Here is a 14,902-nt window from a genome sequence, read left to right as displayed (position 1 = left end):
ATTTTTTATTGACCGTAAATTTTTGGTTAAAATTTTATAATTAAGTGATTCTGACCTTTCATTACCAACATGTAAACAAATTTATTTCATTATTGTTTAACATGATTAATATCAAATAATAATTACTCAAATAATATTTGAGTGATTTTAATTTTGAAAATTACTTTAAAAAATTATTGTTAAAAATATTTTAGAATCAATGCATGTATTCGAAAAAAATATAAACATTTAACATAGGTCAATATAAATCACACTGCAATTAGTTTTGATGTGTTCGCTTATGTGTGTGTTTGTTTTTAGAGCAAATTATAGTGTGGTGGTTATCATTTATTACACTCACCATTCCTCTTTCTTAGAATCCTATATAAATCATTTCTGAATGTTTGAATTACATGACACTATGAACCCCTAACCCGGTGCGTCAATACCACTAATGTCAGTCGATCATGTGCCTGGTAACATGGCATTTTCAATGATTTTTTTTGTCCAAAAATATCATTCGTTTCTTCTTCTTCTTGGTAAGCCATTCAAAGATAAAGGGATTAAAAAAAAATTGCGGGTGAACCCATTTAAACACCATATGAATCAAGGGCCTAAGATACGAGAGTGGCGGAACAAAATCAAAACAAATGAACCATTTATTTCTCAAGTAATTAAAAAGAAAATCAACATTGCTCTTGAAACACAGTAACTACTAGAAACAGAACAATAAAAGGGATCTAGTTTTTCTTTTTACAAACAAAACAAATTACATAAGAAAAACATCAGTGCTACACTTTACATCTAATCCTTTTTGCATTCTAAAAGACAAGAATAACATTTTTTTTAGAGACAAATGATCTAAACCTTTTTGCATTCTAAAAGACAAGAATAACATTTTTTTTTAGAGACAAATGAACTTGTGATGAGAAGATTAGTGCCTAAGGTATTAATCACAAGATCAGGCGAGTCCGCGGCGGCACAAACAGAGAACAGTTGATGCCTAGAGGTTCTTCCTTTGGGGGCAGCGTAGGCCGTAGATCCGACAAAGAACGACAACAAGTGAGCACAACAGAGGACAATTTGGTGGCAAAGAAGATGAGATCTATATCTGATTCATGGCGAAAGGTGAAAGTGGAAAAGACAAAGAGGGATGAAGATTAGGGATTCTATGGAAGGAAGAAATCGAAAGTTGAACGGAGAGAGTGAGTGTTATTTTGGTTTTGTAAAAGAGAAGGATAATTATGTCATTTAATGTAAAAGTAGAATCGTTAATCAACACGAGACCAAAGTAATACAAAAATAAAAAAGAATACTGAGTGTAATAAATGCTAATTATAGGAGAAATGAGTATAATTTGCTTTTGTTAATTAAGAAAGGTATTCTAGTATTAGATATGGTCTTTTGTTTTTAAAGTATGTCTAATATTTTAATTTTTTATATTAAAACATTATAAATAAAGTTACATTTCTCAATTTACCATTTAGCCCCATGTATGTTTCTCAGCACATCACTAGTCATTTTGTAATCTCTCTAATGCGCGATGTTGGCAGCATAATGGCATCTAGGAGTGTAGACGACTTAGCTTCACCTCCGCCACACATTATTTGTATTTTTGGGTATTGCTAATTAGTATCTTTAGACTTTAGCACCTTAGTTGGAAATTGTGGAAAAGTGTGTTTAACATGGTCCTAATTGCATTTGTGAGACAATTATGTTGACATGGTCCTAATTGTAATTGTGAGACGATTGCGATAAATTGAAATTGTAGCCATAATTGAGGTTATGGATTTCAATTTAAAATCACGATTACCACACATTTAAAAATAAAACAAAACATGAGATTAAATAAATCATGTAATTAAATGGAGTGTAAAAGTACTTATTGAGCAGAAAAAGGAACTAGGTTAGTAAATAAAAAAGACAAAAATTAAGAACGACAAAAAAATGGGAGACAACTACTTAAAATTATAAAAATAGAAAAGGCAAATGAATAATAACACTACAATCATAAATCCTGAAAACATATTTTACGAGAATGAATAAAATTAGTTTAATTAGTCATAAAGACTCTTAGGATTATTTATTTAAGTTCCCTTAATATCAAAGAGAGTTATGTCTTATTTTGTTTACTTTATTTATTTATTTATTACATTGATTAATCTAATAATAGTAACATGATACTTTTTCTTTGAAGTAAAACAAAATTTTAACTTGGAGAAAATTAGATTCTCATCTTCCCACATGATTTTTTTTTTTTTTTGAAAAACTAGCTCAAAGATGTTTCCAGGAAACACTCTTTTACACTATGTTATTTTTTAAAACAAACATCAAACATAAGAAACTAAAATTTCTAAAAAAATTAAAAATTTCTCTCATATGAAACACCTCATAAATCTATACACTTATATTTTGCTCGAAGCCGATGCATTTGATCTACCATTGAAAAATTGTGAGCAAAATGTTGAAATTAACAACATAGGTTTCTGTCCACCCATTATGGGTGACAATTATGTTGAGACAGGATATGACATTTTTTTTATATAAATATTTAATATAACTATATATTTATGATTCAATTTTAATTTTTTTTATTAACTTAGAACAATTCACATTAATTAAGCAAACAGTAGCTAGAAGCCTCTGCCGAATTTGCTCTAGACAAGTTTGGTGATTGACGATGTCGGGCTTGAAGCTTGGCACGACTGCTTCCATCTACGTTCGAACAGCGAAAACCAAAAGCAAACCCCTCTTATCATGGAGAAGCCCACCCCAACACCCCCGCAGCCGCAGGTACATGCTTTCCCCTTCCAAAAATCAAATCCTAGGGTTCACACCTAGAAACAAATTCCCATGCTATTCTTTGGGAAGGGCTGGTCTTGTCACAGATTTTGGTTCGTCAGTGCCCCAACCTCAACCTCAACCTCAGCCAAAGCCAGAGCCAGAACCAGAACCTGAACCTTCCAAATTGCTTACGTTGCCAACAATTTTGACTCTAGGCCGTGTCGCCGCTGTCCCACTTCTTGTTGCTAGTGCGTTTCATTTTCTATTCCGCCCTTTTCCTTATTTATATCTTATAATAATTATTTTATCTGATGCCTTTTTTCGTCTCTATGTAGCTTTCTACATGGACGGTTGGCGTGGAACTGCTGCTACTACCAGCATTTTCGTCGCTGCATCAATCACTGATTGGCTTGATGGCTATCTTGCTCGCAAGGTACTCATTAGTCATTACCCATTCAATTGAACCCAACACCACCTCGACCTTCCTTTTTCAAGTTATAAGACAAACCTTATTGTTATTCTTTTTGCAATGCAGATGAAGTTAAAATCTTCATTCGGTGCATTCTTAGATCCAGTTGCTGACAAGGTAGGTATTTTGACGAATACAAGGCACTTTCGGTTAGTAACATGTGATGTGAGTTCTGAATGTAAAATAATTCTTGTTGACTGCAGCTTATGGTTGCTGCTACACTGGTCTTATTATGTACTAGACCTTTGGATGGTGGTGTGTTTGGACAAGCGCCGTGGCTACTCACTATACCTGCAATTGCCATAATTGGTAGAGAGGTAAGCCATTCTGTGATGCATTGCTTAAAAGGTTTTGTTCAAAGGGGGGAACCTTGCAAGAGTCCTGCACATTATCACCAAATTCATGCATTGCATCGTATTAGTTAAATATCCGTTTTCCTTATCTCTGCTGTGTTATTTTTTTGTTTATATGATGTTTATTTTGTAACTCGTCAGATGTTTCTTGTAACTGTTACGGAATCTGAATGATAAACAACCATATTTTTCACATTATAGAATGAAGCTAATGAGCCAAAATAAAGGCTGGTTAGTTTTTTTTTCCTGGAAATCATGCTGATCCAATCTTTAATATATGATTATTGTGATTATGTATGTGTGAAAGGAGAATTCATATTTGGGGTATCTTACTTTTCTTGCTCACAGAGTTGATGACCTACCATTATTCCATATTGCTCCGGATGTGGAAGCTGTAATGGTCTAATTATGTCCATCATTTTGTTATCATTGTTTGTAAAGTTGTTGTAATTTCTTTAGCATGTTTTCATTAAACACAAACCATGAAAACATATTTCACTGAAATTTATATTTATATGGTAAATTAACCATACTTTCACCTGTCTCTCCTTTTGCATTCAAGGCATCATACCTTGTCTAATTTGCTGGCTTTGTATTAGTTTTTGAATCAAATGTCTTGTAATTTTCTCTTGTAACTTGCTCGATAGATAACCATGTCTGCAGTCAGGGAGTGGGCTGCTTCCCAGGATAGCAAGCTTTTAGAGGTTTGTTTTACCTCCTGTACACTTGAATCAGCTGCCTTATATTAGCACAAAGTTTTGATCCCGAGCTTATATCGTGAAACTTTAAATAATAGGCTGTTGCTGTAAATAACTTGGGGAAGTGGAAAACAGCCACACAGATGACAGCATTAACCATCCTTCTTGCGACCCGGGACTGGAGGTAATTGTTTTCTTTGCATTCTTAGAATGCCCTATTATCATTAGATATTTTATGAAAAAGAGAAATTAGGCGAAAAACTCATCTCTAAATGGCTTGATATTTTACTAAGCTTTTGCTAATATTTGTCTCTAAACTTTAGATATGTAAGTAGTAATACATAATCGTATGTGTCTGGAAAAGTTTCTTCGGGTGCGATTTTGTTAGAAGTTGTATGTCATTTTCAGTTTATGTAATAAGCCTTCATTTTTGTCACCTCAAAATTTCGAATCCGAGCTGTCATTTTCTGATTGAGTCTTTCTCTCTTTTCCCGTTTTTCTTTTCAGCCATGGAGGAGGAGCTGCCATTGTAGTAGGCTCTGGTGTTGCTTTGCTTTATACTTCAGCAGGGCTTGCCTTATGGTCGTTGGTTGTATATATGAAGAAAATATGGAGGGTGTTGTTGAGGTAGCTTGCGAACATTTACCAATGTCACGAAAGGGGGCTGCAATTTTAGTGGCATGCAAATGTTTTTTTTTTTCCTGCGCAATCTCTAACCCCATGCAGTGTCATTTCTCCTACTCGTGTATTTTCTGCGCATTTTTTTGGTCCTCTAAAAAAGATAAGGGCCACTAGCCATGCTTAAGCGTTACAGCAGTGATTGTGTTGGGAAAACGTTGTGTTGTAAGTTGTAACCCACGTTTTCCCCAAATCCATGAAGGCACTTGCTTCTCCGTTTGATGCTTTGGAAAGTGTGAACACACGCATTTTGTTTTAGGCCCTAACTCAATTTAGAGTCATTGAAAGTTTGAGAATTGCGACCAGAGAAAATTCACAACAGGTCAGGAATTATTGTATAATGGTTGATTTGTTCTGATATAGTTCAACGATGCATAAACACAACAGTCGAATTTCAAAATTAACGCACGGTTAATTTGCTTTGATTTTCATGTGCTCTTACATCTACGTTGTGAGCATACAATAAGGCCATTGTCATTTGCACACCCTTTTTTCCTATTGGCACCCCTGTGCAATAATTTCTTTTTATATATCTACGGTGTGCGTTCCCAATAATATAATGTTGTGTGTATTAATTTGCAAAAGACGATATATTTTATACTCTTGAATAGGAAATCTTTAACTTTAGGAGAAATCTTATTTCGGAACAATAAAAAAACCAAATAAATATTATCAATTAAATAAAATTAAACTCTTATTTATACAAATTAATTCTAATATGTATTTAATTAATAAAAAAGCCAATATTTAAGGAGTTAATTGCTATACACTTTGGTAAAAAAAAACTATTATACACCAATAGTTTTTAGATCGTTAACCAATAATTTTTTTTTAATGGTAATAATGTATATCAATTAAATTCAATATTCAATAATATAATTCAATAAATTAAATATATGAAATAACTTAAATCTGTTTATGCTAAAAATATAATTATAATGTTATATTATATTATTACTTTATATTATGCACAATAACCTGTTATTGTTAGACCCAGAGTCTTCTGCAGAATTAATAAAGAGAGGAGAGAACCAATCACGATACATAAAAAGAAGCTCGGTGGAAAAGGAAAAGTGTGTGTGAGAGGAAACTCTTTCTTGATTCTATTATGACAGGGGAGGGGGAAATTTACATTTGGAATACAAATATTTAAGAGAGGAATGGGTTCGTATTCCTGATCAAACTAGGCATCTATAATACCAATATCATAACCACTATCACCACCTCCTTTGATAGAAACCAAGGGTACACGTGAATTGGCATGAAACAAAAAATTTGAATCAAGATACAAAACTATAACCGTGATGTCATCATGGAAATGTCTCCTCACCCCTCGGTCAATCTTTCTCAAGTCTGAGTATCTCATTTCTCTTTTCTTCGCAGCTTCACAAAGTGCAGTTTTCACAAGTTTCTTCGCTGCTCCCTGTGTCACAGCCATGTCTTTAATAGAATTTTATTTTATACTAAAAATGGTCACCTAAATCAGCCATAGCTATAGCCATGTTAAATAATTACAAATGTTTCAGTCCAATTAATGTTATAATCATTAATAAACATTATGACAGTTATATACAAAGGAAACTCAACTAAATTAGAATCCTACATTACGAGGACAGCTCTGAACAATGTTAACTGCTTCTTGATTGCTCAATCGCTCCCATAACCCATCTGATGCAAGTATAAGAAACTGATCTTGAGGGCACAGTTGCTGTACTAGTATAGCTGGTTCAGCTTTAAGGATTGGCTGATCAAAGGGTTCTGAGAGTCGAAATTTTGGCAATAATGGTGCTTTATTAAACTCCGCCTTCTTTAGATAGGCATCACCAATGGATCTTGAAATCTACAATATAAATAAACACTCTGATTAACACAACTCTTCAGTTCATCATGCTGGCTATGCCATTAAATTTCCTTTATACAAAGAAGCACTTATAAAGTAATTAGATTTACAAGTAAATCACACTAGTTAATTCCTACAAAGTTTCTTGGTAGCAGTCACATATATCACTAAAGTTCCTTTCTATGTATTTGCTAGCTATTGCCTATTAACAAATTACAATAACACAAGGGAGGCTTAGTGCATGAGGCTCTCACCCTGTGGGGTCTGAAAAGGGTAGGTATACACAACCTTACCACAAGCAGAGAGGCTGTTTGCAAGATTTTGTAACCCTTGAGATCACAAGAAAACAAACTTACCTAGTGCCAAGGCAAAACCAACTTGGCCAACAAGAACGCTAGAGCCATAAATCACCATACATTCATTCAAACTACTACAAACATATTCATGAGTTCTCTACGTGGGCCACAAAATAACATAATTGGAAGCCTCGAATGAGGCTAGTGTATTAACAAGAAACAGAATACGCCTCGAAAAGGAATGGGGGAGTGAAGTGAACGGTGACTTTAGTCCACTAACTTTTACCATTGACTTCAAATTAATCTTTCTGCTTAAAAAAACCTCTCTTTAGGTCCTAAAAAACTATAAAAAAATCAATCTCATTATCCCCTAAATAAAGACTAGAGTGACTTTTTGGTATTTTTTCATGAACCTAGGGTATTCTCTGGCTGAAAACCAGAGAGACTAATCCCTTGAGGTATTAAGATTCATTTAAAAGGCTGATCTTTCTCAACATTTTTTTTCATTTTGTGTTGCTTGACTTTTTGATGGTTTGAAGACAAACATGGCTATTTTTTTTTATAATTCAAGGACTTGAGGAGGGGTTTTCAAGTACAAGGACTAGTTTGAAGTTGGTGAAATAGTTGTAGGAATAAAATGGCTGTTCAATCCAGTAATGACGCAATGATGTGGAATGGTGCAGAATTGCACAACACAAAATTGGCTAAACAGATAAGATAACCTCCTAACGCAAACCACTGTGCATTATATAAAATTAATTCCCAAACAACCGCATCCACAAAGGCCAGTTTTGCTAAAGACATGAAAGCACTAATAATCTGACAAATTGAATATCACTGAGACTTTCAACAAGATTGCAACTCAAGCAGATTTGTATTCGGTTGCCTTATGCAGTTAGAGACATACGGAAAAGTCTAAATAAGCAATATAGGATAGTTAAGTACAAAAAGAAAAAAGATCAATTGTTATCCAAGCAAAACATTGAATCTTGAGATTAACACAGACCTTGAGTGTGTGCATGTGTATCCCACGAATAAAGAAAATGAATCTTGAGATAAAAATGAAAAGTCACCTGAATGAGACCCTTGACGCGCCAGACCCGGTGCTTCATAACGACAATCTGCGGATCATTAGGATGCAATGAGCGCAACTCTTCTCTGACAGATGCACGGCTAGCATTGTGCTCCGCGGATAGTTGAATAGCTTTAATATCTTTCGTAGCCTCATCCAGTCTACCTAATACTGCTCGAGAATCTCCTGCATTTGCAATATAGAGCTCCCCACTACATATTATGCCTATCAAACAGCAAGATCCAACTGATGCTATTAGCGGCTTGTGCAGCCACTGATTCTCTACCAAAGAAAGAAATTCTTCTTCAGTTGCCAAGAATGCTTTATTGATAACATCAGCTGACATTCCATTATTTTCTGAAGTAAACTCTGCATTAAGATCAACCATTGAGTCAGTAAAACATGCCAACTCAAACTTTCTAAGAGCATTACATGACATTAGCTCACAAATAGATTACATTCATTGACAATTTAGAACTCCAAGGACCATATCTTACCATTTCAGGGATTAAATTGGTAATTCAGTCAATTTCTAATGTTATTTCCAGAAATAGCAATTTGTGTTGCAGGATGAAGAAAGAAGAAAAACATACTCTTGATATTTTTAAATAAACGGTCATTGACAAACCGGGCAGCTTCTGGACCTCCATGCCCATCGTATATACCAACAAAAGTTCCTTGAGGATTTCCCTCAGTTAAGCTCAAGGGGCCAGATTCAAGCTGGCTTTGATCCTCTAACAAATTGTTTGCTTGAATTACTGCCATTGAGAATTCACCATTCGAATGTCTTCCTGAATCTTTATACCACAACAAACCATTAGCACGTCCACTTGCATCTCCATGCCTACTAGAAATTTCACCCTCAAATGGTCTCCAACAGGGCGACACAATTCGCCTAATTGTAGCTGATACCATCATCCCTTACATAGTCTCATACACAACTGACCAACAAATAATTCATTAAATAAAAGTCAATGACAATATGGAAAAGCCTAGTTTCCCTATCTACACCATCTCATCTACGTAACTGAGCCCAAGTCACAAGATCTAGAAATCAAATGCCTATTAAGAAATACTGACACCATAAGATGTAAAAGTGGAAATCATCAAAAGATGTTAGTGAAGTGTCCAAAACCTGCAACAGGATTTGAGATCATAATCAATTCAGAGACCCCATCATTAACCATCTATCAAATAAATCCAGAATGGGGTTTCATCAATCACTATGAAATTGAACAATAACCAAGTGGCATCAAAGTTTATTGCCAGAACAGAAACAATCAAATTGAAACATGCGGAGCTCTTAAAATTGCAAAGGCAAGATTCTAAACTCAAGAAAATGTGATCAATTTGTAGATAATAAAGAAAACATTTTTATTTGTTTTATCGTACCTTCTTAGATAGATATGTTGAGAAATTTAGTATTTTGATAATTCCTTGTAACGATTTTTAAGGATTGGATGAAAAGGTGTTTGAAGATTTGATTGTAGATTTGGAAGAGAGACAAGGCTTTGGGGGGAATTGGTATAGTTTGTCTGTTTCTCCTTTCCTTATTCCATGATAAAAAAAAAGGGAATTAGAGAAGAACAAAATGAGTTGGTTTGGTTTGGTGGTGGAAGGAATTTCCAAAGGGCTTTTGGCTTCGGCAGTTTTTGTTTTCTAAATTTTATTGGCTTGGCGGGGTTTAGACTTTGACCTCCAACTAACCACCATTTTAGGCAACTTTTCCTCATCTTTCCCTCTTCTTAATTTAGTATAGTGCAACCTTTTCTTCAGACAATCTAATGAACCCAGCGTTTCCCCAAACCTTACTCTCTTTTGCACTTTCTATTTTTGAAAATATCTTTGACTTGAAAAAAAGACCCAAGGGTCAAGAGTTGTTCCATGAAAAATGTACAACACTATTTATAGAATATACTCAGTACTGCTTATAACAAATATTTATAATTGTTTCTCTCTCTCTCTCTCTCTCTCTCTCTCTCTCTCTCTCTCTCTCTCTCTCTCTCTCTCTATATATATATATATATATATATATATATATATATATATATAAGTTATGCGTTTGTTAAGTTATCTTAAATTATCTGAAACAGCTTGCATTGCTTGTATTGTATCTAATAAATTTTATGATGAATATTAAGTATATTTTGTATTATTAATTATATGCATAAGGGCGTTATTTAAATCTGTATATTTATATTAATGATGAAACATTTAGACTAATTACTTATATATGATTTTCTCATGAGCATGATACAGAAACAAATCACATGTGATAAGTTATAGGGTAAATTATTCTCATAATTCTAGAAATTTCATGAAATTATACTCGATATTTCGTTTTTTTAACATAATTTTGACCTTCCCTAATCAAGATAATTATATGAAAAAACAATAAAAAAAAGTGTTAATAAAAAGAGTATAAGATATTACATTGTTATAATATGAACATAATTTGCTCGTTATATGTTCCAAAAAATTGGAAGACAAATTTACAATTAATTAGAGTTACAATTTTGGTTTTCTACATTTTTTTTTGGTTTGTCTTAACAGTTGCTGAACTAAGTTCCTGCATACTTAACTTGATATTTTTCCTGGTGAACACAACTAGAGCCATTATAGTCCAACATGATCTCGTGATGGGTTTTCCACTGAGCTGTCAAATTCACCCCTCCTATTAATGGTTTCAGATTTCAAAAAAATTATAGTACACGAGTGGGTTTTGTTGAATTGCTCATTCAGAGATAAGGTGCGAAGAATGTATGAATTCTTAGTTAGGTTTAATGTTGGGTTTCATATCTAAAGTCATTGAAAAAATAGCCCTTTTCATGGATGATTTTTAGAGGATTAGCAAGACTTCAAAATTCAAGTTGTGCAATGTAATTTTTAAAAAAATCGTAGATGTTTGTTTATATATGTGCAAAGTTAAGTGCTAGGTTATTGATTCATATATACCTTAAAATTAAGCAGATTCATGCAAAGTTCGATTTTCTTAATGCTCTGACAAAGGGTTACAGATATGGTACCGAATCAATGTGCAATGTATACATTTTAAAAGTGGCATTTTTTTTTAAAATATTATTACTGATATTTGTTTCCTTCATTTCGATGTGTTTAAATTAGAAAAATGTTTTACTAGTGAGATCTATAACTTAAAGAAAGATCCACATAGGAAGATTTTTTCACAAGCAGCACTAACATGTTCCGGAACAGAAAGAATCTACCGCCAATTGTATTAACTTGATAGAATAGAATGGAATGAAACTACATAAAACAGCCGCATTCATTACCCAATTGAAGAAAGCAGTATTAAAAAGGTAGGCTCAATGGAGAGAGTAGCAGCAACATACTCTGCCAAACTCTTCCTAAAACATTATTATCGACTAAAAGTTATTAAAAACTGTAAAACTATGGATAGAGCTGATTACATAAGAAAAGAGACCAAAGGAAAAAACCTAGTTTCCAATTAATTTAGGACAATAATAACAGTGCTTAAAAAGTGTATTAAACTCGTGAAAAGATTCAATGTTCTCATATTCAATCATTGTTAAAAGGGGGTAAACTTTCGTACCGTCTAAGCAATCAATAGAACATAGGTCTTAAATTCAATCTTTCACTCGCAAAACATTTTTTACTAGATGCTAAAAAATATATGGCCCTTAATTTGGTGCTTTTATGTTTGCAAGCATGAGCTAAAACTATCGAAACTCAATAAATTTTCAACTATAAGCCAAAAAGGGAAACTGTAGAGAGAAAATAGCTCATAAAAAAAACTAAAAAAATCACAATTAAATGATCTTACATCAAATTAGGCTCATTCAATCATCATCAGAGGCAGAAAATTAAGAATACACAGTAAAATACAGGAGCAGATTGCAATTATGCAAGTGATGTCTGTCCCTACACGTGATCAGCCCTGCCATCATCCTCATTGATACCATCTCCAGCGTGTCTGCAAAACAAAGACAATCAGAAAATATTTATGTTTTTTTCAATATCTTCAGAACCAACCATTGAGATGGTGATAAGATCCAAAATTTAAATGCTTTGTAACTAGTAACAAGAATAGAACCAGAGTTGCATCAAAACGAACCGCCAAGAAGATGTTAGATTCCGAGCTTTTCTGTCCAATTGAAGATTTTCCAAAGCACTTGAAGCTTGAATTATGTCCTCAGGAAGTTCATCACTGTCATATCGCCAATTGTACTCATCCTTCCTATAAGCAGGCATGGAGGATCCTCCTCTTCTATCTGAATGCTAGAGTGTAAATTATAGGAAATTTCAAGCATAATGTAAGGTAAAAAGTCAATTACAGGAAATACCCACCAGATGCCTGAGATGAAGGAACAGCCCTGCAACAAACAGGTGATTACTTAAAAAATGTCTACCAAAAATGAAATTGAGAAGATCTAGGAACATCAAAACATGAAATAATAAAGTAATACTAGACAACTTGTAGAGAAATAAGGTCAGCTATGCACCTTCCTAGTGGAGGTAAGCCACCGGCAACAGATGAGGAAGAATGCCTTCGGGGATTCTGTGATTCTGAGTTCGGTAAAGGCTCAGTTTCTGAGGTGGCAAATCTCCTACCACTAGCTCTTGCTTGGGATAAATTCTACAGAAGAATATTCACCACACGATTAATCAGAAGTCAGTACACATTTGCATCAGTTCTAATAAGCATTAACTATGCTTTACACAAGAAATGGTCTACCAAGGGTTTGATATCATTTAATATTTAGCACTGCACAATGCAAATGTAGATTTCCCCAGTATACTATCATCAACAGAAAGTAGCCAACTACCTACACCACTTTAAGCAAACATCTGACTTCTTGATTTTTCTTTCTAAGATTAATTTATCCTTGTAGTCATATATGTGCACATGCACATGCACAACACAACTCAATCAAAGAAGGGTTTATGAATCACCCCAAAAATCAGGTTATAGCATGTAGGTCATTCAATCCAGGCTGCCTATATATCATTATCTCATCAACTTAACTACAATCAACAGTTTCCTTTCCAAATCTCCAAAAATGAAGTCTCAAGTCTCAAATTTCACTACATCATTTCTACTTACAATAAAAATGAATCCTACCTCAAGACCCTACAAAAACATTTTGCATAGGTCCTATTGCAACAAGGCCTAGAGCTAACCCAACTGAAGCACTGCATGCAAAATAGAACATAAGTGCAAAGAGACTAGTTCACAAGCTGTGTCATAAAGTATGGGAACTGCTTACTAGCTTGAACAGAACTAAAAATTTCCCATAAAAGTGCCTGGCAAATGTTCAATCAAACAAGGCCTTGATTCCTATACTTCGGGATGCTAAACAAAACCCCTCCTAAGCACACTTTAGTACAAAAATCATTATCTAAAAAGATCGGCAGAGAATGAAAGCACAGAACAGATGAAAAAACAATATCATGAAAGCAACTAATTGAAAAACCTCGAGCTTCAAGAATCCTTCAAGCACATCCAAGAGCAGAGGACTATCTCTGTTTCTGTTGAGATCATATCCATTTTTGGTACTAAATTCCTTAAGCTCTGTCTTCCAAAAATCTTTCTCCTGCAAAAATGTTTATTCAGCCAAATGCCTCACAACGGAAAAAAAAAATTAACAGAAAGCAACAGAAAACAGGAACACAAATACTATGGAAAAATAAAAACAAGGATTCATTAATTACCAAATTACATTCCGGAAGATAAACTTTTAGCGTATGACTGAGCTGCGCCCAGTCAAGGTATTCACATATCATTGCCGTAAGAAGTCTCCCTGCACAGCGAATACCAAAACTTAAACAAAATATAGCTACGAATGCGGCGCATTCATAGCATAATAACCTACAAAAATCATAGCACTAACAGCATAAGATTTATGACATGCAACAAAACATTTTTCATATACAAACGATAAGTCAGATCGGAAAGATTACGAGCAAAGGAACAACAAGTAATAACCGTAAATGAAGCTCGTTATATATTCAGGTCATGTAACGGTGACAACACGACGAGAGAATCTTAGAATATTCCAATATTCAAACATGAACAGAAACTAGGTTAGGGATCGAGAAGAAGAGGACCTGGAGGAGAAGCGTGAAGCTGCTTAGCTCGATCGTTGCAACTACCTAGCAATGCAGGAGGTAGACCTTGTTCCTTCTCAATCACACGATCTTCCTCTTCGATGGCTTCGAACACACTCGCCCTGAGTTCGGCCTGAGACAAAAAGAAAACGGAAGAATAACCCTAAGTTGAGAATTGAATGGATCTACGGTGAGGAATTGGGAAGAGGAAACCCTAAGGTGTGTATGTACACGGATCCTGGCGAGGACGCCTTTCTTCTCGAGAGTGCGAGTGACCAGTGTCTTCAGGTCCATCATTTCCCTCGTGTAATCGTCCATTTCTCTGTTTCTCGCTCTACCAATTACCACGCCAAACTACTGCTAACTTTTCTTCCTTCTTCTTTTTTCCGCTTCTGTGTTGTGTTGTGAATGTGCGTGCGCGATTGCATATATTTCATCCATTTTATTTTATCGATGACGTTAGGCTGGAGTATCTATGGGCCGGCTTCTCTACTTCCACGATGGCCCAAATCCCCTTCGTTGTTGGATTAGACCCAACCCTTCTTTTAATTTTGGGATTATTGCTTCCTACACTTCCAGTTATTTCCTGCACTCCCCTTTTCCCTCTAGAATTGTTAATCTGGAATGTAAATTACATTTTGAATGC

The 14,902-nt window shown here is 34.5% G+C and overlaps 3 protein-coding genes across 5 annotated transcripts; 1 reads left to right on the top strand and 2 right to left on the bottom strand.

Annotated features, from left to right (window-relative positions):
• The first annotated feature begins 2,408 nt into the window (after nucleotides 1–2,408).
• On the top strand, nucleotides 2,409–5,302 carry LOC100784881 (CDP-diacylglycerol--glycerol-3-phosphate 3-phosphatidyltransferase 2). The gene is made up of 7 exons (XM_003536746.4): nucleotides 2,409–3,011; nucleotides 3,099–3,196; nucleotides 3,299–3,349; nucleotides 3,436–3,549; nucleotides 4,233–4,289; nucleotides 4,382–4,467; nucleotides 4,791–5,302. Exons 1-7 carry the CDS (start codon nucleotides 2,660–2,662, stop codon nucleotides 4,912–4,914), a joined length of 882 nt encoding a protein of 293 aa, XP_003536794.1. The 5' UTR covers nucleotides 2,409–2,659; the 3' UTR covers nucleotides 4,915–5,302.
• Nucleotides 5,303–6,041: 739 nt separating this feature from the next.
• On the bottom strand, nucleotides 6,042–10,039 carry LOC100785413 (probable protein phosphatase 2C 38). 3 transcript variants are annotated; one of them, XM_006589720.4, is made up of 5 exons: nucleotides 9,562–10,039; nucleotides 8,763–9,304; nucleotides 8,171–8,538; nucleotides 6,565–6,801; nucleotides 6,042–6,384 (listed from the first exon to the last, which is right to left on the bottom strand). In XM_006589720.4, the coding sequence occupies exons 2-5, from the start codon at nucleotides 9,085–9,087 to the stop codon at nucleotides 6,145–6,147; spliced, it is 1,170 nt and encodes a 389-aa protein (XP_006589783.1). In that variant the 5' UTR covers nucleotides 9,088–9,304; nucleotides 9,562–10,039; the 3' UTR covers nucleotides 6,042–6,144. The 3 variants fall into 3 exon arrangements, with proteins under 3 accessions (XP_006589783.1, XP_003536795.1, XP_040861969.1); XM_003536747.5 differs by having other exon boundaries at nucleotides 8,763–9,110; nucleotides 9,562–10,038; XM_041006035.1 differs by lacking the exon at nucleotides 8,763–9,304 and having other exon boundaries at nucleotides 9,562–10,038.
• Nucleotides 10,040–11,907: 1,868 nt separating this feature from the next.
• On the bottom strand, nucleotides 11,908–14,676 carry LOC100784351 (tonneau 1b-like protein). Its single transcript, NM_001255846.3, has 8 exons — nucleotides 14,488–14,676; nucleotides 14,257–14,389; nucleotides 13,861–13,949; nucleotides 13,623–13,742; nucleotides 12,651–12,784; nucleotides 12,496–12,521; nucleotides 12,263–12,419; nucleotides 11,908–12,121 (listed from the first exon to the last, which is right to left on the bottom strand). The coding sequence occupies exons 1-8, from the start codon at nucleotides 14,572–14,574 to the stop codon at nucleotides 12,070–12,072; spliced, it is 798 nt and encodes a 265-aa protein (NP_001242775.2). The 5' UTR covers nucleotides 14,575–14,676; the 3' UTR covers nucleotides 11,908–12,069.
• Nucleotides 14,677–14,902: the final 226 nt, after the last annotated feature.

This window comes from Glycine max, chromosome 10 (assembly GCF_000004515.6).
Source record: "Glycine max cultivar Williams 82 chromosome 10, Glycine_max_v4.0, whole genome shotgun sequence".
NCBI lineage: Eukaryota > Viridiplantae > Streptophyta > Magnoliopsida > Fabales > Fabaceae > Glycine > Glycine max.
This window is presented reverse-complemented; position numbering and strand designations above follow the sequence as displayed.

Coding starts and splice junctions, on each gene's coding strand:
- LOC100784351 (NM_001255846.3), bottom strand. CDS start 14,574: ATGGACGATTACACGAGGGAAATGATGGACCTGAAGACACTGGTCACT. Junction 14,390..14,487: donor GCGTCCTCGCCAGGATCCGT/GTACATACACAC, acceptor TTTTTGTCTCAG/GCCGAACTCAGGGCGAGTGT. Junction 12,420..12,495: donor TCCTTCATCTCAGGCATCTG/GTGGGTATTTCC, acceptor TCTAGCATTCAG/ATAGAAGAGGAGGATCCTCC.
- LOC100785413 (XM_006589720.4), bottom strand. CDS start 9,087: ATGATGGTATCAGCTACAATTAGGCGAATTGTGTCGCCCTGTTGGAGA. Junction 6,802..8,170: donor GCGTCAAGGGTCTCATTCAG/GTGACTTTTCAT, acceptor TTTATATTGTAG/ATTTCAAGATCCATTGGTGA. Junction 6,385..6,564: donor TTCAGAGCTGTCCTCGTAAT/GTAGGATTCTAA, acceptor GCTGTGACACAG/GGAGCAGCGAAGAAACTTGT.
- LOC100784881 (XM_003536746.4), top strand. CDS start 2,660: ATGTCGGGCTTGAAGCTTGGCACGACTGCTTCCATCTACGTTCGAACA. Junction 3,350..3,435: donor TAGATCCAGTTGCTGACAAG/GTAGGTATTTTG, acceptor TGTTGACTGCAG/CTTATGGTTGCTGCTACACT. Junction 4,468..4,790: donor CTTGCGACCCGGGACTGGAG/GTAATTGTTTTC, acceptor TTTTCTTTTCAG/CCATGGAGGAGGAGCTGCCA.